Genomic DNA, 25,143 nt, shown 5'->3' on the forward strand with positions numbered 1-25,143 from the left:
GTGATTTGTCCAAGGTTGCACAGCTAGTTGTCAGGGCCAGGGTTCAATCCAGATTTGAATCAGTGCTTTTAATCACTACTAAGTGCTACTTCATGTCCACACCAGGACCTTTACCTGCATCATTTCCTTTAATCCTGGCCTTTCTCGCTGAAGGAGACATCATTAATGTGCAATTTTGCAAGTGAGAAAACAGGCTCAGAGAGGTAAAGGGGCTTGTCCAAGGTCCCACCTAGAAGGGGTAGAGCTGGGATGTGAACCCAGGTCTTGTGACTCCAAGTTCTCTCTTTCCTGAGTCTAACCGTCTTCCTCGCCCATTGGCTTGTCCAGAAACCAGAAGTCAAAAGTGCACACTCAGTGAGTCCTAGAGGAAGATGAAGGTCAAATAAAGAAGCAAAATTCATTTTCCAAGACATGGTCATGGGCGTGGCAACGCAGGCTTGTGCAGGCCTTTGAGACTGTCCACTCCAGCCCTGCTCTCCCGCAGGAGGTCTAAATCCCCCGCACTGGCTCTTGGATGGTGGTAGACCTTTGTACACCTTCAGGGACAGGACGCTCACTCCCTGTCGTTGTCCAGCTCTTCCTCCTCCCATTAGCCAGAACCTGTCTCCCTATATCTATTCCTGTCAGCCTGGGCTTTGCCTTCTGGGACCCACAGAAACATCTGCCCCTGAGAACCCTTCACTCGCTCAATAAGTTCATTCAGACCCACTCTCCAGCTGACCTTGAACATGGAGAAAACGGCCAGTTTCTTCAACTACTTCCCAGAGGATAATAATATGATAGCGGGTATTTATGATGAAATGTTTACAATGTGCCAGGCACCCTTCCCCTGCTTTCCATGTATTAACTCATTCCATCCCTACAACATCTCTCTCAGGTACTATTATTGTCCATTTCATAGGCCCTGAGGAGTTCCGTAATGTGCATCCAAGGTCATGCATCTTGCAGAGCAGAGGAGGGATGTGGGCCCAGGCAGTGTGGCTCCAGAGTCCACCCTTTTAAACACCATGTGGTTTTCAGTCTTCTGATCTCATTGTACAGTGAGTATCCTCACTGTAAGATGAGCCCATTTCACAGATGGGGAATTGGAGGCCCAGAGAGGCACAGGATCACAGAGCAGTAGAATCAGGCCCATCCCCCAGGCTTGCGGCTTCAGCATATCACTTGCTTGCTCTCACCCCCAGTGCTGCTCCCCCGTCCCCCACTCAGGGCCCCTCCCACCAGCTCCAGCACTGGCGCCTGAGGTGTCCCTGTGGAGTCAGTGCTGGCTCAGGGAGCAGAGCCCTGCCTGATTGATGACCTGGCTCCAGAACCCATCGCTCACTCCCAGGCCAGGCCACTGCCTGCCTCCCTGCATCCTGATTTCCCAGGCAACAGGAAGGAGGGAGGAAGGAGGTGGCAGTTTTTGCTGCTGGAAAAGGTGGGGGTGGGAGGTTCTGAGAGGAAAGGCGGGTCCCTACACACAAGGCTAATCTCTAGGAAGGTCACCCTTGTACTGAGAGCTCCCCCACCACGCAACTGAGGTGCCTGCAGCCGCCCCATTGCAGTTTCTCTTCCCACCATTGCAATTTCTCTTTGCTGTAAGGCAGCGATTTTCCACCTTTTTCATCTCATGGCACACATAAACTAATTACTAAAATTCTGCGGCGCACCACACAACATAGTATAATTTTTGCCGATCTGACAAAAAGATAGGTATAATCTTAATTCATTCACACCGGACGGCTATTGTTGTGTTGGCTCTTGTCATGTTTTTCTTTGACAATCTAAGGGAAAAGAGGTCAGTGCCCCTGACTAAATAGTCAGGTATCGCCGGCTTTAAAAATTCTTGCGGCACAGCGGTGGAAAACCGCTGCTGTGAGGCATTGTCTTTCAGAAGGCCAGAGCCAACACAGCCACGGAGCTCATTCATCAGAGGGTCACCCATCAGCACTCCCGATGAGAAGCGGGGCTCAGTGAGGGCTTAGCCAGATCTCCGGGAAAGCTCTAAGGCAGCCTGGCTTAGCCGGCTCAACTCGCATTAGCTGCCGCCGCCTATGTACCAGGGACTATGGCATCTAATCCTCCCACCTGAGGCCCAGAGAGGCTAAACATATGCCCACAGACACACAGCTGGGCAGCAGCAGAGCCACCGCCCTTTCCTCTTGTGGGGTAAGGACCGGGGAGCCGCACTGCCTGGGTTTGAATCCAGCCTTGGCCAGTGACTGCCTCCGTGACCTTGGGCTTCTGGACCTCCATTTCTTCATGTGTGAAACGAGATAACAATACAGGCCTCTAGGGGTGTTGTAAAATTAGATAAGCTAATATGTTTAGAGCACTGGCACACAGTAGGTGCTTTGTAAATTAATTAATAAATGAAGTGCCCCAACATACTGTGCTGAGTCGTGAAAGTGAGGATGTTAGTACAGTTTCGCCCTGAGTGGCTGTGTGTCCCTAGGCAAGAGGGCCCTGCAGGGACCTGTAGCCAGAGAGCGTGGGTCTGCACATGGCCCTCTGGGTCCACCTGCGGGGGCGGGGAGGGGGGGGTGCCTCCGGGTCAGTCAGGGCCCCAGCGGACCCCACCCTCTCCCTGGCCCACCGCTTCCTTCCTCCTCCAGCGCCTGGACTTCGAGTCCCAGCCGGTGCACACGGTGGTCCTGGAGGCCCTCAACAAGTTCGTGGATCCCCGCTTCGCTGACCTGGGCACCTTCCGCGACCAGGCGATCGTGCGCGTGACGGTGACCGACGTGGACGAGCCCCCCGAGTTCCGGCCGCCCTCCGGCCTCCTGGAGGTGCAGGAGGACGCGCAGGTGGGCTCCCTGGTCGGCGTGGTGACTGCGCGGGACCCCGACGCCGCCAACCGGCCCGTCCGGTGAGACCCCCGCCCGGGGCCACGCCTGCTGCCTGCTCTCCAGCCACCGCCCCTGCACTCGTGGGCCGCGTGGGAGGGGGGCCGGCCGGGAGGGAAGGAGGCGCGCTGGACGGGGAGCGGGGGGAGAGAGAGGGGCACAGCTGGAGCTCGGAGACAGAGGAAGCGTGTGAGGTCGGTCACAGATAGGCAAGGGACTCGAGACCAAGTGGAGCTGCCCCTGACTCCCAGCTCCACGGCCTTGCCCCACCTCTCCCTCTCAGCAGCTCCCTGGATCCCCCCTAAACACCGCAGACTCCTGTTGGGAACTGAGCTCTCGGCTGCTCCCCGGAAAAACTAACAACAACAAAAAACCCACTCCTTTCTTCCAGTTCCATCAAAAATGCTGGCGACACCCTCAACTCCAGTCTTTCTCATCGCCCTCCAAGCCATCAGCCGACTCTGTCATCTCCACTTTAAAAACATCCAGAATCTGACTACTTCTCACCCCCCCCCCCCCTCGCTACCCCTGAACCTGGCACCTCTTCCTCTCGCCAGGATTATTGTCACAGTTGCCTGCGGGTCTCCCTGCTCCGGCCCTCACCCCTCTGGAATCTAGAATCGGCACAGGGCCAGATTGACACAGCTCAGATGTAAATCAGAGCATGGCCCTCCTCTGCCCCACGCCCTCACCTCTGTGGCTCAGAATCAGAACAAGCCCTTACAATGCCCTCCAGACCCTGTGGGATGTGGCCTCGTGGTAAACCTCTCAGACACACACCCCACACACACACACAAGCCTCCTCCCCCTGGCTCACTCTGCTCCTCCACGCTGGCCTCCTCACGGCTCCGCAAACACACCAAGCTCCCTCCACCTCAGGGCCTTTGCAACTGCTGATCCCTCTGCCCGGAATGTTTTCACCTTAACACGGCCGTGACTGGTCCTCTCACTTCCTCCAGGTCTTTGCTCAAGAGCGAGGCCTTCTCCGTGAGGCTTCCCCTGCCCTCCCTTGTTAAAGTTTCAGCCCCACCTCAATCCCCAACCCCAACCCCAACCCTTCAGATCGCCTTTCCTCATTCTCCATTGTCTTCATTCGCCTTCTTCACCACCTAACACACCACCTGTTTTCTAATTATTTTGTTTGTCTCTCCCATGAAAAGATAAGCTCCATGAGGGTGAGGATGTATGCCTGTGTGTTCACCACTGTATCCTCAGGGTGCTGCCCGAGGCCCAGCACTCAGTGGGCACACACTGAATGTGTGCTGACTGGGCAAAACGTAAAGACAGACCGAGGAAAGAGACAAAGAGAGAGACACTCGTGGAGATGTGGGAAGGCGAACAATGAGAGGAAGAGATCTGAGAGAGAGGAGAGCCAGTAGAAAGAGGACAAGAGTAGCTGAGAGAGACAGAGGGAACTCCCTGGCAAGATAGAAACAGACAAGGTCGAGAGAGAGGCAGAGCAGGGATGGAGACAGGAGGGTAGAGGGGAGGGGAGACTAGGGTTGGGGAGCCCCTGGCTGTGGCTTTGGTTGGAAGAAGGTCAGATGGACTAGAAGGGGGAAAGGATTGTAGAAGAAACTGATCCAGTGGAGGAAGTCAAGGGTGGAGGGACTGGCGACCATTAGACAGATGAGAGAGAGTTTCTGGAGCCCCCTGCGTCCTCCCTACAGCCCTTGTACACAGTCCGTGAATGACCTCTGAGCCCACCATATGCCCAGCTCTGCGCTGAGCACTGGAGAGAGTGGGGAGGGAAGTCAGTCTGACACGAATCCAGATGGGTAACACGCCCTCGTCATCTGTGTGAATGGCTGTCTTGGAGTTGGACGGTGCACACGCAACCTGTGCAGCCTTCTGTGGCAGCCCCAGGGGAGGACAGACACCATCCCACTAACTGCCCAGGGGCTCCCAGACTGGGAGGTACCCTCAGGGCTCTGGAACCGAGTCCCCGAGGCGGCAGGGATTGAGCTGGGCTGAGTAGCTGGGTCTGGTCAGATGTAAACACGAGGGGACGAGCGTTCCAGGCAGAGGAACAGCGTGTGCAGACGTGTGGAGGCAGAGGAGGGGTGTGTGCCTGGGGAAGAGCGGGCTGTGATAGATGGCTACCGTGGACTGAGGAGTGAGGCGGCGAAGGTAAAACCTGACCGGCCTCCAGGGCAGGCTGAGGAGCTCAGACTCTGTCCCTGTACCCTTTTTGTGGCCAAAACTGTCCTGCCTTTGAACTCCTCCACCGCCCTTCTACCCAGGCTGTGGGCACAGTCTTTCAACCTCCCCCTCAGCCTCTGGCTGGGCCCCAGACCTTGGGGCAGGTGGGAGGGGCATTATCGCCATTTGCCAGGAAACGGAGGCCCAGAGAGAGGAGGAGGCTTCCCTGGCTCTCACAGTGAATTAAGAGCCAGGAGTAGGAGCCGACTCCTTGCCCCCCAGGTCAGTGCTCCCGCCCGCCTGCTCCCCTCCTCTCCAATATCGCTCTCTGTACCTCAGTCATCTCCCTCCTCCCGCCCCTCCCTTCCCTCCTGCTTTTATCAGCACTGAAAGGGCCAACTTTGAAACCTTCTTTCATCTCTCCTCTGGCCCCTTCCCTGGGGCTCCTCAGATGTGGAGGCGGTGAGAACCTTGAGACAGGTCCAATTTAACACCACAAACATTTACCCAACTCCTCCTCCGTGCCAGGCCCTGAGCCAGGCCTGGGGACACCACCGAGATGACTCAACCAAGGGCAGAGCTGGAGAGGGTGCCCAGTCTGTAGAGACAGACGTGGAAAAGGAGGCCCGTGAGAGGCTGGGGAGACAGAGACGGGTCCTCAGAGGCCACGTGTGCTACCGAGGGCCTGGCTTATGTCCCAGCTCCCTAGTTCCTAGGGTCATGGATTCAGCCAACACCGACGAATTGAGTCATATCCAGCATTATTCCAGGAAATGTAGAAATGGTGATGACAAGACCCTATCCCTGCCTTCTCCTGGGTGGAGACAGTCAACAAGTGATTACGTGGGATCATTGCTTATAAGAGCTTTGAAGAAAATAAACAGAGTAGTAGGCTAGGGGGTTTGCAGGCCACAGGGAGTTACTTTGGATTGAGTTGTCAAGGAGTTGATAAATGCGCTGAGATCATATGGTAAAGAGAGCCAACTATGCAAAGATGTGGGAGAGCGCAAGTGCAAAGGTCCTGAGGCAGGAACAAGCATCGGGTTCCTGGAAATGAAGACATGAAGCGGTGTCCTGGGAGGTTTGGCCCAGCACAGTAGGTGCCTGGGAAATGCAGAACTGCATGTGTACAGAATGGTTTCTCTGAGTCCCTGCACTGGGGAGAGTGGGAGATGCCACATAGGGTTGCATTTGTGCTGCAGAATCCGTTTTACTCGTTTTACAGATGAAGGAACTGAAGGTCAGAGAGGAGAAGTGACTCATCCAGTGTCACTCATCTTGAAAGGGAAAGGAGCGGGCTTTAACCCACGATTGTCCCTTCTTGAGTCCAGCCTCCTGCCGTTTCCCCCTGCTTGTTCCTCTCTCTGTGGTTAACGCAGTGACCAAACTTGTGCCGTGCCTTCCCCAGGGCATGAGGCACAGAGATGAGTCAGACATGGGTCAACGGGAAGACTGGGCTGCCACGTATATGAATGTGGTGCTCTAAGTCTGAGTGGGTTTGGGCTGAGACAGGGGTTTGAGGACTAAAGAGTTCCAAGGAGGGGCGAGTTCTCTTGCACCAAGGAGAGATGTGAACACAGGCTTCCCCCAGGGGGCCCCACAGGGCCCAAAAGGATGAAGTTGGAATCGGAAGAGGGCACTCCGGGGTGGAGTGATGGTGAGGGCCAGGGGGTAGGAACAGAACCATGGAGCCAGGAGGTTAAGTTCAGGAGCAGGAAGATCCACTAGATGAGCTCACGTGAGAGGGGTTGGGAGATGCGGACAGAGGGACAGGCTGTGAAGGACCTTGATGTCAGGTGAAGGAGTGGGACTTTATCCCTAGGCCCGTGGTCAGCAAACTGCGGCTCGCGAGCCACATGCGGCTCTTTGGCCCCTTGAGTTTTTAGCAAAGGCCAGCTTAGGAGTACCCTAATTAAGTTAATAACAATGTACCTACCTATATAGTTAAGTTTAAAAAATTTGGCTCTCAAAAGAAATTTCAGTCGTTGTACGGTTGATATTTGGCTCTGTGGACTAATGAGTTTGCCGACCACTGCCCTAGGCAGTGGGCAGCCTTGGATAAAGCTTTCGATGGAGGAAGGAAAATGTTCAGATGGGCCCAACTCTGGAGTAGGCAGCCCTGCAGATAGACTGTCCGTGTATCAGCCCAGCCGCGTGAGTCTCCTTTGAACATCAAAAACCGGAAAGCCCACACCGGGCCCGAGGGAGAGGACGCTGATGCGCTCCCAGCCCTCCACAGTGGGTGCGGCAGGACGTGCGTGGGCTGTGGGATCACGAAGACCTGGTTTCAATCCCAGTTCAGTTGTAGAATCGTGGGGAAATCACTGCGCCGCTCCCAGCCCGTTTTCCCATCTCTGAAACGGGCTTTGTGACGGTCCCTGCCTCAGTGACTTATTCGAAGAATGGCGTTTAATGTCTGCTAGGTTCCAGGTGCTGTGCTTGGTGCTCCAGGGCTGGAGGGGGGGTTATGGGTTTGGGTATGACCATTTTTCTTGGTGGTCTGGACACTTTCTCCCCTTCATTCTGCTACCAGTACTAACCACATACCAACGTCTAGGCGTCGTGTGTAAGCTTTGAATGTGTGCCTTAAGGGTGATGGGGCGAGAGGGAAAGAGTCACAGACAGGATGGAGTGCGCAGAGAGAAATCCCTTGATTTGGGGAGGCAGCCCTCTCAGAGCTAAAGAGTGCCCCCCCGCTTGTAGCCCAGGTAGGGTCTGCATGGTTCAGCCTGCTGCGTGTGTATGTACATGAGCCCACACGCAGGCGCACCGGGAAAGCTGTACACACCAGAACCTGCAGACTTTCATGTTTATTATGTCTGTGTGCGCTATCTATCTATGCACATATGTATGTGGTGTCCTTGCCTGCATGCGCACCCAAGCCAGGAAGCAGTACCCTCCCCAACCCCACCCTAACCTGGGCAACCTGTTTGTGGCATGTGGGCGCTGGCAGGTGTACCTGGGTGGCCCTAAGGAGGGTCTCCTAGACCTGGGGCTCTGGACAGACCTGGCCTAGGAACTTGACTCTGCCACTGACCAGCCCTTTTGCCCCAGGGCTGGAACCCTGGCTTCTCTGAGCCTCCGTTTCCTCGTCTGTAGAATGGGGGTGATGACAGTGCCTGGGAGGATTTGAGGAGCTTAACACATAAAGCCTTTACACCGGCCTGGCACCAAGTCTTGCTTGGCAAATAAAACGAAGAGCCCGTTGGTACGTGACGTGGCAGGCGCCTGCTGCTATTATGTGTTTTATTGGTAGCTACTTGCCTAATCTCACAACCAGCCTGTGAAGTGGGTACCATCATCATTATCACCATCTCCATCTTTAAGAGGAGGAAACTGAAGAAGAGAGAGATTAAATGACTTGCCCAAGGTCCCACAGCTAGGTTTCAAACCCAGGCAGGTGGGCGCCAGATCTGCACTCCTGCCCCCTCCCCCCCCCCCCACAGGCCTCCCTTGCACACGTGAGCGCGCCCGCACTCCCTAGCTGACATGCCACATTCTCTCACTGCACTCTTCCACCCCCGCCTGCTCTGGTTCCCCTTCCTGCTTTCCGGGTCCTGGCTGACCGACGAGAAGCAGGATAGTGAGATTTGAACAGAATCTTCTAGACCCACTGGGGCCCCCTATCTTCTCAGGCCACTTGGCAATACTCCAACGTCCATACATGGCGTCTCCCAGTCCCAACACGCAGACCACACGCTGGTTGGGGGGGACTTCTGTGTACCCCTTGCCAGACATTTCTGAATAAAAATTAGAATAACAATAATTCTCACTCACGAAGTAATTTTCCTGGAACTCCAGCTCGACATTTAATCCTCCCAACTGGCCAGGTAGGATTATCATCTCTATTTTGCTGAAAATTAGGCTCAAAGGAGGAAGCGACTTAACCTGGGTCAACCTGGGCCTGGATCCTGACTCAGGGCTGAGCAGCCGCTTCTTAAACCTTTGCTCTTCCCACTGTAACTCAGTATCTCACACACACAGACACGCACACCACTCACCTAGGCAAGTCACACACACACTTTCCACCCACCACGCAGACCAGACACACAACTCGTGCCCCTGCACGTGTGGCACCCCAGCCTCTGCCCGCCCACCCTGCCCCCATGCTTGTCAGGCCACACTCCTTGCCACACGCTGTGCCCATCCCCCTACCCTCCCACTCACTCTGCTGGCTCCCTGAGCTGGAACAAAACCACCTGGGCCCGGCCAACCACAGTGACCTGCAGCCCCCAGCCTTTAGCTGGCTAATAGCGGCCCGCCCCCTTGGCCTTGGGAACAGCTGCCTCCACTTAGATTCCAGCCTCCCCCCCCCCCCCCCCCCCCCCCCCGCCCGCTTCCCTTCTGGGAAGGAACAAAAGAGAAAAGCTGGGGAGGGGAGGAGGATTGGAAGAGGGGAAAAGAGGAGCGAGTGAGCAGAAAGGAGAGGCGAGGAGAAGCAAGAAGGAGGCCGTGGGCATCCTCCCACCAGCCCTGCCTCATGCCCAGCCCCGACCCCCCATCAGGAGCCCCAGGTGTGTCATTCCCCTGGCCCTCCCCTGGACTCTGTTCTCCTGCCTGAAAATCCAGGAGGGGTCTCCATAGTTCCTTCCAGCGGAGCCGGCACGCAGAGTCTGGTCCTACCTTCTCAGGATGCAAACATCTGACGGGGCCAGGCTCGGGGCAGAGGGACCTGGGGCTGCACGTGCTGCAGCTTTGGATGGGGGACAGCTAGAAGGAACTCTGGGTCCAGAGGCCCAAATTCGGGTACGAATTCCAATTCTGGGACAGTCCCTGTGCAACCTTGGACAGGGTCATCCCCAGCCCGTATGGCACCTTTGAGAAGATGCTCCCTGGGCGAGGACACGTGACTTGGCAAGCAGGACACTGGCCGGACTTCACCCCACTTTCCCCCTTAGCCTGGCACCTTTGTCGGGACACAGCCTTCCTAACCATACCTGGCAGTCTTACGCTTGGCAGGTTTCCTCTCTGAGCCTCAGTGTCTTCATCTGCAAAACAGGGAGATCCGACCAGCCTTACGGGATGCCAGGCGCGACCTCATTGATCTCGTTTGCCCCTTTATCCCCAGGGCCTAGCACAGAGCAGCACAGAGAAGGCACTCGGTTCATGGTTGGGCGTAAAGGAATGAATGGAGGGATGGCTAGAGGAAAAGCAAGCTACACACTATTTGAACCTTCCCACACACACTCACCCACGAGGACCGAGGCTGGTCAGGGGCAAGGCCGGTGCTGGCTTAGCCGTTTAGGGATGGGAAAGGCACTAAATGGGACTCAGGAGACTGGCTAAACTGCCCACTACGGCCATGTGCACAGCCCTTCAGTTTCCCACAAGCCTTCACCTCCAGTACCACAGGAACTATGAAAAGACTAGCGCTGGCCGGTGTGGCTCCGTTGGTGGGAGCATCGTCACATAGACGTGATGAAAGGTTGCTGGTTCAACTCCCAGTCAGGACATGTACCTAGGTTGCAGGTTCGACCCCTGGTTGGGGCCCAGTACAGAAAGCAACTAATCTATGTGTCTCCTCTCTCTCTCTCCCTCCCCTTACCCCTCTCTCTAAAAATTAAGCATATCCTCAGGTGAGGATTAATTAATTGTTTTTAATAATAAGAGCTGTCACCTATGCCCAGATCTGTGAATCACCTCCTACAATCCACACCAGTGGGAGGTATTAATCACACCCTTTTCCAGTCAAGCACATAGAGACCGAGGAGGCCCAGTGACTTGTCCGAGGTCACACAGATAGAGCAAGTAGCAGTGGGCTCCTCTCAGACCTGTGCAGTCCCACTGGGTGTCATTATCCCCATTCAGCAGATGAGGAAACTGAGGCCCATAGAAGTTCGGTAATGCAGCCAAGGCCCCATTGAAGGGTCATGTCAGGGCTTTGGGCCCCCGGCAGGGTGTTTCGGGTGGCCTCACCCCCCTGGGCCTTGGTTTCCCACTCTGGGAGGTGGGGAAAGGGCCCCTCTTCTCCTGTCAGGGAGGGCCAGAGCCTCGGGCTGAACCCTGCCCACCGAGCTGCTTTGTCCTGCCGCACAAAGAGCCCTTGCTTGGCATTCGAGGCCTTTGTGGGCCACGCAGCCTGGCGGCACCCCGCCTGCGTTATCAGCTCAGGAAGCGTCAGCCAGCGCTGGCGGGGCCTCTCTGGGCTGCCGCCCGAGACATGTGTTGGACACGGGCCTTTCAGGCCTGGAGCCGCCACACAAAGGCCCGGGAAGAAGGCAGAACAAAGGGCTTTTTCACTGGGCAGCTGAAAGCCGCAGATTAGTTCCTGCGTGCTGTGCAGGCAGGGCAGGGGCGGAGCGGGGGGGGGGGGGGGGCAGGCATCCAGCGGCTGTTCCCCCAGACCCACCAGCTACAGCATCACTCGCCCAAGTCCCTGATCTGGGGCTTCCAGGCCCAGGCAGCCAGAGAGAGCCTCCTGACGCCAGAGCCCACCCCTTTTCCCTGCTCAGAACTCCTCTTGGCCCCCAGTCCCTGTCCAACCTCTGAATCCTGTGCCCTGCGTGTTCTGGTGCCTAACTCTCCCCCTTCCCGGTTCTAACCATTTGGCATCATTTTCCATTTCCTGAATAATTCTCACCACCTACCTTTGCACCCTCTGCTCCCCCTGCCCCATAAACAGCTCCCCCTTCTCAAGCCCAATTCCAGGGTCACTGCTTATAGAAAGATAAGGATCGAATATCCAGCGAGTGTTACCTCTCTGTCAGGGACTCTGCCTCCTTCCAGCCCTTGCAACACCCGTTAGCCCAGTTACCCAACCGAAGAGACTGAGGCTCAGAAACGCTGAGGGCTGCCCGTGGTCACACAGCAGGCGCCCAGGGCAGCTGGGATGCAAACCCAGACCCTTTCCACTCCTCCTCTGTTGGAAAGGCTTGCTCTGCTCCCATGTCTCCCAGGCAGGAGTCCTTCTTTGCGATAGGGCGGGGTGGGTTGAGGGACATGGGCACGGGTTCCATCTGGTGCCAGGGCACCTTCAATCAGCCCCGCCCTGCCTCCATCAGGTATGCCATTGACCGAGACTCAGATTTGGACCAGATCTTTGATATCGATGCGGACACAGGTGCCATCGTGACGGGCAAGGGACTGGACCGTGAGACCGCCGGCTGGCACAACATCACGGTGCTGGCCATGGAGGCAGGTAAGCTGGAGGGAGGGGGCAGTATGGAGAGAAGGGTGAAGGCTGGGGAGCAGGGCTGAGGCGGGGCAAAGAGGAAGAAACCCTGCAAAGATGGCAGGGTGGGAGGAAGGCAAAAGTCAGTGGGCAGGCCCAGCCACTGTGGCTCAGTTATTGAGTGTTGACCTATGAACCAGGAGGTCATGGTTTGATTCCCAGTCAGGTCACATGCTCGGGTTGCAGGCTCAATCCCCAGTAGGGGGCGTGCAGGAGGTAGCCAATGAATGACTCTCATCATTGATGTTTCTCTCTCTCCCTTTCCCTTCCTCTTTGAAATCAATACATACATATATATATATGTGTGTGTGTGTGTGTATATATATATATATATATATATATATATATATATATATATATTTATTTTAAAGTCAATGGGCAGGAACAGAGAAATGTGGGAAGGATCTCAGGCCAAAATAGCAGGGCCAGTCTTGAGGCTGGTTTTCTTCCCTCAGCACTTATTGAGCACCCACTGCGTACCAAACCCTGTTTTGGAGGCCGAGAATACAGCCCTGAACAGCACAGACAGGCTTCTGTCTTCATGGGGGAAAGCGAGCCTGTGAACAAATGGAGAGAAAAGGTGTACATCAAGTCAAGGGAGAGAAGAAAGCAGGGGAAGGCGGGGGCAGGGGGGATGGAGGGAAATGTTGTTTCTCTTAAGAGAAGGTCTCTCTGGGAAGGAGGCATTTCAGTAGAGACCTCAATAAACTGAGGAGTCATGCTGGTATCTAAGGGAAGAGTGTTCCGGCAGAAGGCACAGCCAGTGCAAACGCTCTGAGGTGGCAGTGTGCTTGGCCTGTTGGAGGGTCAGCACGGAGGCCAGCGTGTAGTGAGGCGCAGAGTGGTCCGTCGTTGTAGGGTCTTTGGCCTTTACTCCAAACGAGGTGGGAGTCGGTGGGGAGAGTTGAGCAGAGAAGGGACGAAGTCTGACAGCAGCCTCGGACTGCTGCGTTGAGAATGGAAAGCGGGGACTCCGCCAGCCAAATGCCATGGTGCAAGGAGGACACGCCGGTGGCCTGGCCCAGGGCAGGAGCTATGGAGGAGGTGAGAAGTGGTCAGCTTTGAGAGGCAGGGTGAAGAGAGAGCCAACAGGACCTGCTGCAGGGTGATGTGGAACTAAGAGGTGGAGAGAGGTCAAGGAGGACTCCCAGGTGCTTGGCCTGAGCTTCTGGAAGAGTGAAGAGCGTGTGTGTGTGTGTGTGTGTGTGTGTGTGTGTGTGTGTGTGTGTCACAGGCACACTTTGGTGCAGCTGGGAAGGAGTGTGAACTGGGAGAGAAAGGTGGGGGAGGCCTGAGACATGGGGTCCAGATAAGCAAGGCCATTGAAGTGAGGAGCTAAGAGCAGAGGGATTCACGGAGCCGCAGGAGAGGGGCGAGCGCGGCTGCAGGCCTCCGCCATAACCACACGAGGCTGCCCGGACCTGCTCTCCAAGCTCCCACACCCTGGCAGCTCTCAAGGTCCCAGAAGCCAGCAGAGCCGCCGGTCAGCAATCATGACAACAGGAATCCTCGGTCTCTGAGCCTCAGGCGACCGATTTTCCGACTCCCCTCTGCCCCTCCTAGGCCCCAGCCCCTCCTGGCCCTGTGAGGCCTCCTGCCTTCTCCTCCTCCCGCTGCTGCCCTCCCACTTTGCAGGCCCCGCCAGCCATCCCAGGGCTGGGGCCGAGGAAGTCCCTAGGCTGAAGTTCCCTTCGTCTCTTTCAACTTCAGTTTAAAAGAAAATACAAAGCTGGCTCAAACCTCAGTGCCTGCTGCTCCCAAGCCTTTGAATCCACTCTGCCACCACATGAAAGGCAGATAACAAAGGTGGCTGGAGAGGAAGTGGCGGCTGGGCTGGGGGGAAGACGGCTCCCCCCCTTTGCCTCCCTGAACCTGCTCCCTGGGCAGCCAGGGGGACTGGCCAGGCTGCTGGACTGAGATGCCTCCTCTCCTTCCCACAAATACATCTCCTCCAGCAGCCGTCACCACCTGACGGCCCACCACAGCACAGCCCCTCCTGGGGTCAGTGTGCCCCTGTCAGAGAGCAGCTAGAGTGGCACATAAAGGCTGCATCGCTGTCGCTCCACCGGGGGAAGAATGTGGGGGACTCTCCCCCATAAACATTTTACAGTGTTTACCTAATACATACTCAGGACTCGTCGCTTTCTAGCAATTACTTTTCCTGAATCATAATCAGTCACAGATCAGCACCCATTTTACTGTTGGGAAAACTGAGGCTCAGAGGGTTAGGAGACTTGCCCAAGGATGCGCAGAGCTGGGATTTGGACCAGGTCTGCCCGGCTCCCAACATAGTATTGCTGTGTGGGCACCCTTCCCCTGGTACTCGCTGCTCTCTGCACCCGCCCCGTCCCACCCACCAGTCCCCAACAACTGACCATGGGGGAGAGGAAGACTGGTCACTGTGCTAGAGACACCCCCACCTCCGAGCTGCATTCCATAACCCCTGCCCAACCCTCACCAGGATATCAATCCGTGGGGAAATGAATGGTTCCCACTGCACAGTCCTGGTGGTGGTGGTGGGGGGGGGGGGGTTCAGTAGGGAAATGCAAGGAGAGAACTTAGCCCAGTGCTTCCTGAGCGCTCAGTTAGTGGGACCTATTGACCTTGACTATGCACATCCCTGAAGCCCCGACTCTGGGCCAGGCACTGTGCAGTGACGGGCTCACTGAGTCTTCCCACCGAGGAGGTGTCGAGTCTGCTGTGTCCCCAGGGTGTGGATGAGGACACGGGCTCAGAGAGGTGACGCCATTTGTCCAAATCTCCAGCCCCAGCCTGTCTGACTCCAGAGCCCAGCTCTCACCCACGGCCCCTCAAGTCATAATTCCTTGGTGCCTGGCAGAGGTTCGGCGGGGAGCGGGGGGGGGGGGGGGGGGGGGGCGGGGAGAACAGCAATGGCCCCAAGGTCACAGAGCAAGTCCATGTGAGGCCAGGGCTCCACCCCAGGCCTGTGCTGGCGGCCTGCGGGAGCCCCGGTGCAATGCCGAGGGGTCCGCCCTCCTGTGCCTCGGCAGAAGCATCCATTTGACTTCCACAGAAGCCGGGGATGCTCAGGGGTCACCGTGGGCCCCGCCTGCTCTGAGTGTAACAAACATAAGGTGACAAGGATCAGAGGGGAAATATTTATACACAGCGGCCGGGCTCCGCGAGCCCCTCGGAGAGTGCGGCGTGGGCGGGCGGCCGCCTGTCACACCGGATTACCTCCAGACTCCCAGGCCACTTAGTATGCCAGCTCCCCTCTCCATTCCGCCCATGCCCACACTCCTTCCCTGACATTATCTTTAACGTTTTGTAATCATGAAATATTAATGACCGATATTGAATTTAAAGTACAATTTGTGTCTGAATCCCTCGGTGGAAAGGGCAGTTGTAAAGGGACAGCCTTCAAAGAGACTGGGGGTGGGGGTGCAGGGGGCTGCATCCGGCTCCCTCCTCCAGGGTCGGCAGGCCCTCAGCTGGCCTGGAGGGCAGGCATCCATGCCCAGGAGAGCCAAGCCTTCACCAAATTAGCCAGACGCTTCCCCACCTGAGTCACCCCAAGCCAAGTCACAGCTTACGGCACCCCGATTTTTCCTTTATGCCGTAGAGCATGTGTTGTGATTTCTAATGCGCTCTCGGGAGTGTTTAGTCCATCTCTCTTCCCCAGGAAGCAATGCCTTCTACCAGGGCAGGGTCTCGTCTGTGTCTGCAGCATTCACACCGGGCCAGGCAGGCAGTAGGCGAGTGTAAATATTTAATGAATGGGTGGCTAAATGGGCGTGCCCACCAGTGAGGACATGATGGAGAGGAACTGGCTCCCGCTGCTTGCTTCCAACTGTGTGAGTGTGGGCAGGTCACACCCCTCGCCTTGCCTTCGTTTTCTCATCTATAAAATGGTGCTGCATTGGATGACGGTAAGGGTAACTACTAGTGATAGCCGTTTCTATTTATTTGAAGCTTACGATACGCCAGACGGCATGCTGTAGGCTTTATCGTGCCGAGTGCTTTATATAAAACATCTCGTGGCATGTGCATTAGCAATCACTCACGGAAGGTACCTAGCACAGTTCCTGGCACACAGCAGGTGCTTTCACAGCCAGAGAAAGACTGAGGGGAGAGGGATGTTGGAGATGATGGTTTCCAGCCTCCTCACCCCCAGCCCATTTCATTGCTGGGGAGACTGAGCCCAGGGAAGGGAAGCAACTTGCCCAAATCCACCGATGAGGTGGCTGTCTGACTCCCAGGCCAGTGCTCCTTAGGGGCTGGAGGAAGGACCAGGGGTGGGTGAGGGGTTGCAGTGGTTTGAGTGGCAGAGAGTACCTTTTCCTCCAGGGATAACCCTCCCACGCCGTGTCTCCCCTCAGCCAGTGTTCTCTCGGGGCCCCTCACCCCCCTGCCCAGGGCTGGGCACTGAGAACTGGTGGTCCACAGGGCCACTGACCTTGGGAGCTCACAGTGGGCAGGGGAGAGACATGTCAACAGTGAGTGGAATCAGGGGGCAGAGGGCACTCAGGAGGAGCGGGGAGGGGTGCCCAGCCAGAGGGAAAGAGGCAGGAAAGCTTTCTCAGAGGAGGGGACATCTGAGCGGGGTCTCCAAAGCCAAAGAAGCCTTTCTGAGCAGAAAGGGGGGTCGGTGCTCCCAACAAGGGGCCCCGTGTGCACAGGCCTGGAGGCCTGGCAGCCCAGTGCCCCTGCTGAGAAGGAACGCGCTGGATGTGTCCGGAGGCTGGGCTGGCGGAGGCTGGCGCAGGCCGGGCGAGGGGGCACGCAGAAGTCACTGGGTGTCCTGGGAGCTGGACAGCTCCTGGCGGTGGCAGGGGGTCAGTGCAGGCCCTTGAGCAGAACGCTGACTAGTCAGATGTGCGGTCCCCAGCATTCATTCGGGTTCAGAGGGGAGGGCAGTCAGGAGGGGACCAGCGTGGAGCAGGAGAAAGATGGAGCTGTGAGGAAGACCCGGCTTAGATGCGTGCTGGGCGCGCCGACCGGGCAGGGCAAGGGAGGCGGAGCGTGGCGAGGAGGGTTGGCACAGCCCTGCGTGGAAGGGGCGCTTTGGGAGGCAGTGACCTCCCCATCACCAGGGGGGTGTAAATCAGGCCTGGGCTCCTCTTGGACTAGGGAACTTCTGGGATCCTCTGCCACCTCAACTGCCTAACATGCCAACAGGAACAAAGATGCTGTGGCATCCATAGAGTCTCCACAGGACTCCCCAGAACATCGGGACCAGCTCAGCCCTGGGGAGGAAATCCTTTCCCACAGCCCCGATTCCAGGGCCCCCACTTCACCCAGACGTCCTCCCCTGCCCTTTGGAGGACTGAACCGCCCGCCCCCCAACAAGATCAAAGCCTCCAATCTCCTTGGGGAAGCCAAACAGACAATCAAAGTCCCCGAGAGACAGAGAAGGGCACCCGACCTCCCACTTCCACTGGAGATGAGTGGGGACAGGGCGGGGAGTGCACGGGGTCCACTCGTGACAGCCCTGAAGCCCCCTCCCCTGGAGCACCCCCACCTGCTCACCCAGCCCCCCCTCACCGTCCCGCCTGCTTGTCTTGGCCGGCTGGTAATTGGGATGATAAATCTTCCTGCCCAGCTGGCCAGCTCTAATCAGAGCCTGGTGTTTTTCGATGCAATTTAATTCCTCTGGGAGGAGGAGGGGCTGATAGATGGTGCAGAAGAGGGTCCAGCTCTGCTCCTGCCCCCACCACAGCCAGTGAGCGGGAAGGAGGTTACCCCGAGCTGCCCCTGCCTCCCTCTCCCCACTTCTCATCTCCTCCTCACTCCTACTCTTGCAGCCTCAAGTCTCTCTCTCTCTCTCTGGGCTTCTCTCTTTCTCTCACAGCCACGGAGAACTTCCAAGTCCAACTCCATTTGTTTTACTGATGAGAAAACCTTGGTCCAGCGATAGAGGCAGGAACAGGGTCACGCAGCACACGGGTGCCGGGGTTACAGCAGTAAACAAAACAGACAAAAAGTCTGCTGACTCCCTAGTGGGGGAGGTGGGCGATGGGCAAGTTAAGCAGGTAGAAACATGGGGGTGTGGATGTGTGCTATGGGGGAGGGGGTGTCTGGTGGGAGAGTAAGGGGCAAGTTTAAATAAGGTCATCAGGGCAGGTCTCGTGCCCTTCGCCTGATTGGTTTAACAGTGTGTTTCACATTACTTCCTTTACTTCCTAGTTGGATCTCGACCTAAAGGTCACTTACTCCAGAGAACACATCCCTGTACACACACACCCCCAAGGGCGGGACCCCCTGCTCCATGCCCTCACAGCTCCTGAACTTGTACCCCTCAACTTTTCTCAGGGTCTGGAGTAATGTCTGTCCCTGCCGCTAGACTGAGAGACCATGTTGGTCTTGCTCGCTGTTGTGTCCTTGGTACACGGAAGGTGCTCAACCCGTAATTGTCAGCAAAAACCAGAAGTCTCAGCTCCAAACTGCTCCATCCAATCCTCCATCTGTTATGCATAAGGGACTCGGGGCGCAAAGTGTAAGAGACCCACCCACACGGCACAGCCATTCTCTGCCCCAAGTCTGGTCTCTTCCTGAAGCATCCACTGAACCGCTGGGCCCCTCAGCCCCTCGGCCCCCCAGGGCATCACCTGCCACCTCCCAGATTAATGGGGAGCCGGCACAGGGAAGAACCACCCGGCCGAAGCACGTTTAATTTTAATTTAGGAATCGCTAAGGCTGCAGGCCTGCTCAGCTCTGGGCTGTCAATCAGCCTTCCTCAAGGCTGCATCAATTAGTTTAAAAATATTGAATGTAATTTTGCCTGACACAACATATTGCAGCTACTGCAAAATATAATTTATTTTAGAAGAAGAAATAATTAAACTAATTTGCATGTCAGTCAGCTGAACTGAGATGCCAAAGGGGGAGGAGGCCCGGGGGGGACCTGGCCCCTGGAGAGGGCACCTGCTACTGGGCATTAGGTGAGGTCACTGTGGGCCTGGGTCTGAGCAGTCGGTGCCGCTGGATGGACAAATATCCAGGCAGCTAGAGGGCCCACTGACAGTGTATCTAGACCAAGCACTGGACTTGGAGTCTGGAGACTTAGAACCCAACCCAGCTCTGCCACTGACTTGCCTGGGGCTTTGGATAAAGTCCTGCCCCTCTCTGGGCCTCGGTTTTCTCATCTACAAAATGGGTTTAACAAGACCTCCTTAACAGGGTGTTTCGAGAATGAAATGAGGTCATAGATAAGAAAGTTTGTTATAAATTGGAAAGTCCTGCACAGAGGTGAAGATTAATGAATGGATGGATTCCTTGTTTTATACCAGAAACATTTAAGGTGGTGAAAGTATGAATCATTATTAACAATTCTTACAAATGATGTTAACCTTGGAAGAAGGCAGTCAGAGGTGAGACATCAGGCTGCACTCCCCCACCTGCCAGTCACGCCAGGGCAGTGGTTGGCAGCCCTTGCTACACATTTGGTTCCTGGAGCTGTTAAAAAAACGCCAGTGGCCAACCCTTGGGCATCTGTGTTTTAAAGGCTTCCCAGGTGACTAATATGCAGCCGGCTGGAGACTGCTGTGATGTCAGGGGCACTGGGTCTTGATTTCAGGGTGGCCCACAAGCCCTGGGGGTTCCAGGCCAGCCCCCAATTTCGGGGTGCCTGGGATAAGCTTTGAAGGTGGCAATGTTGGCAGAGTAGAGGCTCACCTCCTCATGGTGTATACAGCTGCCCCGCCTCTTAGATCTGAGACCCTCACTCATGCCCAAGGGTTCAGGACTTTCTCAAGAGGTGACCTGTGACATTTTAAAAGAGAAGGCAGAACAACAACAGAATGGTAATGACGTGGGAAGGAGGATGTGTTAACCAACCATATCGTGTAAACATTTCCCAATCTATACATGTATCAGAGCATCACACATTGTACACCTTCAGCTCACACCATGTCGTATGACAATGATACCTCAACAAAGCACGAACATTTTAAAAAGAAGAGGGAGGAGATACCCAGCAGAAGCTAAAAAAATGGTGCCACATGGGGGTCTCTGCAGCTGTGGCCCCAGTCCTCCCTCAGGGTGGCTGCCCACGGACGGGGACCTTGTCCTGAGGGCTCCTTTCTGCGTGCCCACAGGACTCTGTCTCCCCTCTGGTCCCTGTGCCGCCCCCACTGCAGGGGAGGGTGCCCCCTACCCTCTCTCTGCCTCCGTGGGTAGAGAGGTGCCTGTTCCTGGCACAGCCTCACCCTCCCCGACTCCAGAAAGCACCACCATCTGTCTGTTTAAGTTCTCCAACACCGCGCTCTTAAAAATAACGGCCCTCCCGGCATTCCCAGTCACGACTCCCATCTCCCGCCCCTGGAAGAGCCCCCTCTAATCACTGAAGCGGCAGGTCCAAGTGACTGAGAAGATAAGGTGCCCCCGGCTAAGGGGAGCTCCAGAGAGGGGCCAGGGTCTGAGTTAATGAAAGACTCACCCCGCTTCCTTTGAGGTGGCTGCACCTGCCTCCCCGTCTCCCTTTCTCTCTGTCAACACGCAGGCACCTGCAGTCCACATCCAACGGGCCCTGCATTCAGAGGAAGAGGCAGCCAACCAGTTCCACTCCCCCCAAAACTCACGGGGTTCCTGGCTGCCTGGAAGCTTGCAGGTTGCCCCCAGAATAGCTCCCCGCCAGGCAGGCCAGAGACCCAGCCGTCGGATCCCTGCTTGGAAGGGGGTAGTTTCCTGTCCCAGAGGATGTCCTTGAAGAGAGATGAACTCATGGCTAAGGTAGCGGAGGACGGGGCACCAATGAGCACTCAGAGGTCTGGGGTGCAGCGAGAAAGGGCCAACATTCTGGGTGTTGCTCAGAGAGGATAGGCTGGGTGAGGTGTCCCAACGTCCTAGTCACTGGATGTCACTGCTGAACAGCCCTGAGAGGGTGTTTGTTTATTCAACAGATCCTTATGTAGCACTTGCTGTGCTGCATACACAGTTCCAAGGGCTTTACAGATAGTAACTCAGTCTGTCCTCTTAGCCAACCCATAGCTACTAACCCCCGTTTGCTGGTGAGAAAACTGAGGCACAGAGAAGACAAGTCACATCGCATGGATCTCACAGCGGCTAAATGATGGTGTTGGGCCCTAGCTGGTTTGGTTCCGTGGATAGAGTGTCGGCCTGCAGGCCAGAGGGTCCCGGGTTCGATTCCAGTCAAGGGCACGTACCTTGGTTGCAGGCTCCTCCCTGGCCTGGGCCCTGGTCGGGGCGCATGCAGGAGACAACCAATCAATGTGTTTCTCTCACATCAATGTTTCTCTCTGCTTTTCCCTCTCTCTTCCACTCTCCCTAAAAAAATCAAAGGAAAAATATCCTCAGGTGAGGATTAACAACACAACAAAAAAGTGATGGTGTTTGGATCGGAACCACTTGGCTCCAGAGTTCTAGATCGTAATCACTATGCTCTGCTCGTTTTCTGGTGTGGAAACTGATATCAGAGAAGGAAAGGTCTTACCCACGATCAAGCACTGGGTCCAAGGACAGAGCCCTGCCGGGAACTCAAACCTCATTCCATCTGAATCCTTCCGGGTTTCATTCATTTGTTCAACAAATGTATTAGAACCTGCTCTGTGTCGTATCCCTCAATGTTGAAGTAATTCCACAGAGGCCTTGACCTCAAAGACATCACAGTTGGAGGAGTGGGGACTTTGTGGTTTTGCTGAGGACCCAGGCCAAGACTGGAGGTGGACTTGTCATTCCCTCTCAGGATCAGGTCTTAAAAGAGCAGAGATTTGGGGCTCAGTTGCCAGCTGCCCAAGTCTTTAAACTTTTCCTCATTTGAGTTTCTCTTCGGCAATATGGGGATATAAATTGTACCAAACCACAGGGTTCCTGCGAGGATACCTGCAACAATGGGCATGACTGCTCCAGGTGTGTTCTGTTCACTCTGTGGTGAGGGGACTGAGCTGGCAACAGTGCTGGTAGTGCTGCTGGAGATGGGAGTGGGGTAGTGATGTGATGGTGACTTGGGTGATGATGGGGGGACTGATGACGTGGTGGGGGTGAGGTGGTGTTAGTGATGGCCTTAGTGTTTGTGATGGCGGTAGAGATACTGAAGGTGGTGGTGGTGATGATTCTAATGGTGATGGCAGAGCTGGTGGTGATCTAATAGTGATGGTAATAGAGCTGTGGTGACGGCATTGACGAGGGTAATAGTGATGGGGGTGGAGATGGTGGTACTGATATTGGCAGAGGTGGCGATTATAATACTAATGGTGGTTGTGGTAATAGTAATGGTGATATTGACAGTGGTACTGGTGGAGATGGTGATGGTGTTGGTGATGGTGATGGGTGGTATTAGTGATTACTGTGGTGAAGGCTGTGATGATGATGCCAATGGTGCCAATGCTAATGGCACTGGTGGTGATGGTGACTGTGACAGTAATGGTGATGGCTACGGTGATCATCTAATGGTGGTGATGGTGATAGCAATGGTGATGGTGACAGTGACAGTGGTGATAATGCCAGATGTCCTCAGTCCTCATCCTGGTACCAGCGTGATCACCCCTCACGTCTCTCTCAGTGTGACTCCACTGTACTGATCTTGTCCAGCAGCAGGTGTGGGGGGGGGGGCTGTCTAGGTCTCATATTGGATACCTGTCACCTTCCTCCTGTGCTCTTGTTACAGACAATCATGCCCAGCTCTCCCGGGCATCCCTAAGGATCCGAATCCTGGATGTGAACGACAATCCCCCAGAACTGGCCACTCCCTACGAGGCAGCCGTGTGTGAGGACGCCAAGCCAGGCCAGGTATCACCCAGGGGCTGGGCACTGCAGGTTGCTGCCGGGACTGGCCAGGGGCTCCTCTACCCAAGCCCCGAGGGGGCTCGGCCTCACATCAGCCCCCTGCCCCTCCTCACCCTTTAGCTCATCCAGACCATCAGCGTGGTGGACAGAGACGAGCCCCAGGGCGGGCACCGCTTCTATTTCCGCCTGGTGCCTGAAGCTCCCAGCAACCCTCACTTCTCTCTGCTCGACATTCAAGGTGAGTCACTTCTGAGCCCCCAAGTCCTAGGGTGCATGGAGGGAGGAGCCTCACTTAACTGCCTTCTTTCCACATTATTGATGGGGAGACTGAGACACCCAGAGGGTCAGCGTTGGGCCCAGGATCACACAGAAAGTCTGGGCCAAGCTGGAGCTGTTGTTACCCAGGCCGCTGGCCAAACCCTGCAGAACAAGCAGGGGGTGGGTGGCCCAGTGGAGAGGGGCATCTCAAGGGTAGAGAATGAGAGATGGAAATATACAGAGAGGCAGTCCATGAGGAGTGGGTGGGTCTGAGGCCAGGGCATAAAGAGCCCCTAAGTGAAGGTTGAAATAAGCCATATGCACACACCCCCACCCTTCAGCTTAAAAAGCGCTTTATGTCCCTCATGTTGCCCTTTGCATCCCCACGGCCACCCTAAAGTGGGTTCCTTACCCCTCCCTCCATTTTGCAGGTGATGAAACTGAGATTCTAAGAGGATCAAGGACCCACCCTGGGCCCTATAGGAGTCGGTGGGGAGGCTGGGACACAAACACGTGCTTGTCTCAGATCCAGTGTACTTCCTGCCTTAGCTCACTACCTTGAAAGGAAACTGCCCCGCCCAGCCTGAGCTGATCCCACTATGAGACATGCCCCAGCAAGTTCCCCAAGAATCTGCAGTTTGAGCCTTTGAGGAATAGACTGGGTGATCAATGGACTGGGAGTGAGGGACCTGGGTTCCTGCCCAGGCTCAGTTGCGGCTCTCTGTGCAACTCTGACAAGGTTGGCACATCTGTAAGCCTCAGTTTTCATCATCTGTAAAATGGGGGCTGACCATGTGAGATGAGGGCCGCTGAGGTATATTGTGAGTACCTAGAACATGTTATCTCCTTCATTCAGTAAGTATTTATTGAGCATTTGTGTCAGGCACTGTTCTAGGCCCTGGAAATATGTGGCAAACAAGATAAAAATCCGCCGAAACCGGTTTGGCTCAGTGGATAGAGTGTCAGCCTGTGGACTGAAAGGTCCCAGGTTCAATTCCGGTCAAGGGCATGTACCTTGGTTGCAGGCACATCCCCAGTAAGGGGTGTGCAGGAGGCAGCTGATCGATGTTTCTAACTCTCTATTCCTCTCCCTTCCTCTCCGTAAAAAATCAATAAAATATATTAAAAAAAAAAAAAAGATAAAAATCCCTGCCCTCTGGAGTATATGTTCTAGTGAGGGGAAAATGAATTAAATAAATAATATGTTGGGGATGTAAGTGGCTGTGGCAGTGGGAGAAACAATGTAATAGCCATAAGAGTCTAGACTTTGTTTTATTCAGTGCTGGCTCCTAAGTGCCTACAGCAGTGCCTGGCACATAGTAGGTGTTCAATAAAATGTATTAAACAAAACAGGGCGGGGGGGGCGGATAAAACAGGCTAATTTAAATAAGACGGTCTGGGAAGGCCACCAGAAGGAATCAGTAGTGAGTAGGGATCTAACGGAAATGAGGGAGTGAGCCATGCAGATAACTGGACAAAGAATGATCCAGGTGGACAGAGCAGCAAGTGCCAAGTCCCTGAGGTGGAAACGCCTGGGATGCTCCAGGAACAGGAGGCCTGCCTGGCTGGAGTGAGTGAGCGACAGGACCAGGAGGAGATGTCAAAGGAGAGGTGCCAGGGGCCCGACCATGGTGGTTCCTCTGACCCTGGAATAAGTGTGGGACCATCTCCAATACCTTCACACCCCTTCCCTCCAAAGGGAAAGACCTCAGGGCCTCTGAGGCAGACCCATCTGTATTTCCAGGAGTCGGTTAAAAATATTTCACACCTAGTACACTCCAGAAAAGACACTGACCCTAAATCACCTGGAGCAGGAGCCGGGAGCCCTGCTGGGCCAGGCTTTCACCCCTTGGTGGCTTTGATTGTGTCGAGGTAGGGAGTGCCTGGGGGAAAGGCTGAGAGGCTCAGAGTTGTGGCTCTTTAAACCTTTTTGGAAGTATTTCAATATTTTAACAACCAGAATAGCCCTGCCCTCTCATCATTCCAGTGGCGTCCTGAGCAGGAGACACCAATAGCCCTGGCTTGACCTTTCCAAATCCA

The 25,143-nt window shown here is 55.4% G+C and overlaps 1 protein-coding gene across 1 annotated transcript in view; it reads left to right on the forward strand.

Moving 5' to 3' along the window:
* The window catches only part of CDH22 (cadherin 22), a gene marked incomplete at its 3' end in the record, with an annotated part of 69,638 nt that overhangs the window by 37,218 nt on the left and 7,277 nt on the right, over positions 1-25,143 (forward strand). The window contains exons 6-9 of the mRNA XM_079783461.1: positions 2,598-2,851; positions 11,972-12,108; positions 22,727-22,848; positions 22,966-23,083. Coding sequence (XP_079639587.1) covers positions 2,598-2,851; positions 11,972-12,108; positions 22,727-22,848; positions 22,966-23,083 — 631 coding nt within the window. The remainder of the gene's footprint in view (positions 1-2,597; positions 2,852-11,971; positions 12,109-22,726; positions 22,849-22,965; positions 23,084-25,143) is intronic.

This window comes from Cnephaeus nilssonii (assembly GCF_951640355.1).
Source record: "Cnephaeus nilssonii genome assembly, chromosome: 11".
NCBI classification, from domain to species: Eukaryota; Metazoa; Chordata; class Mammalia; order Chiroptera; family Vespertilionidae; genus Cnephaeus; species Cnephaeus nilssonii.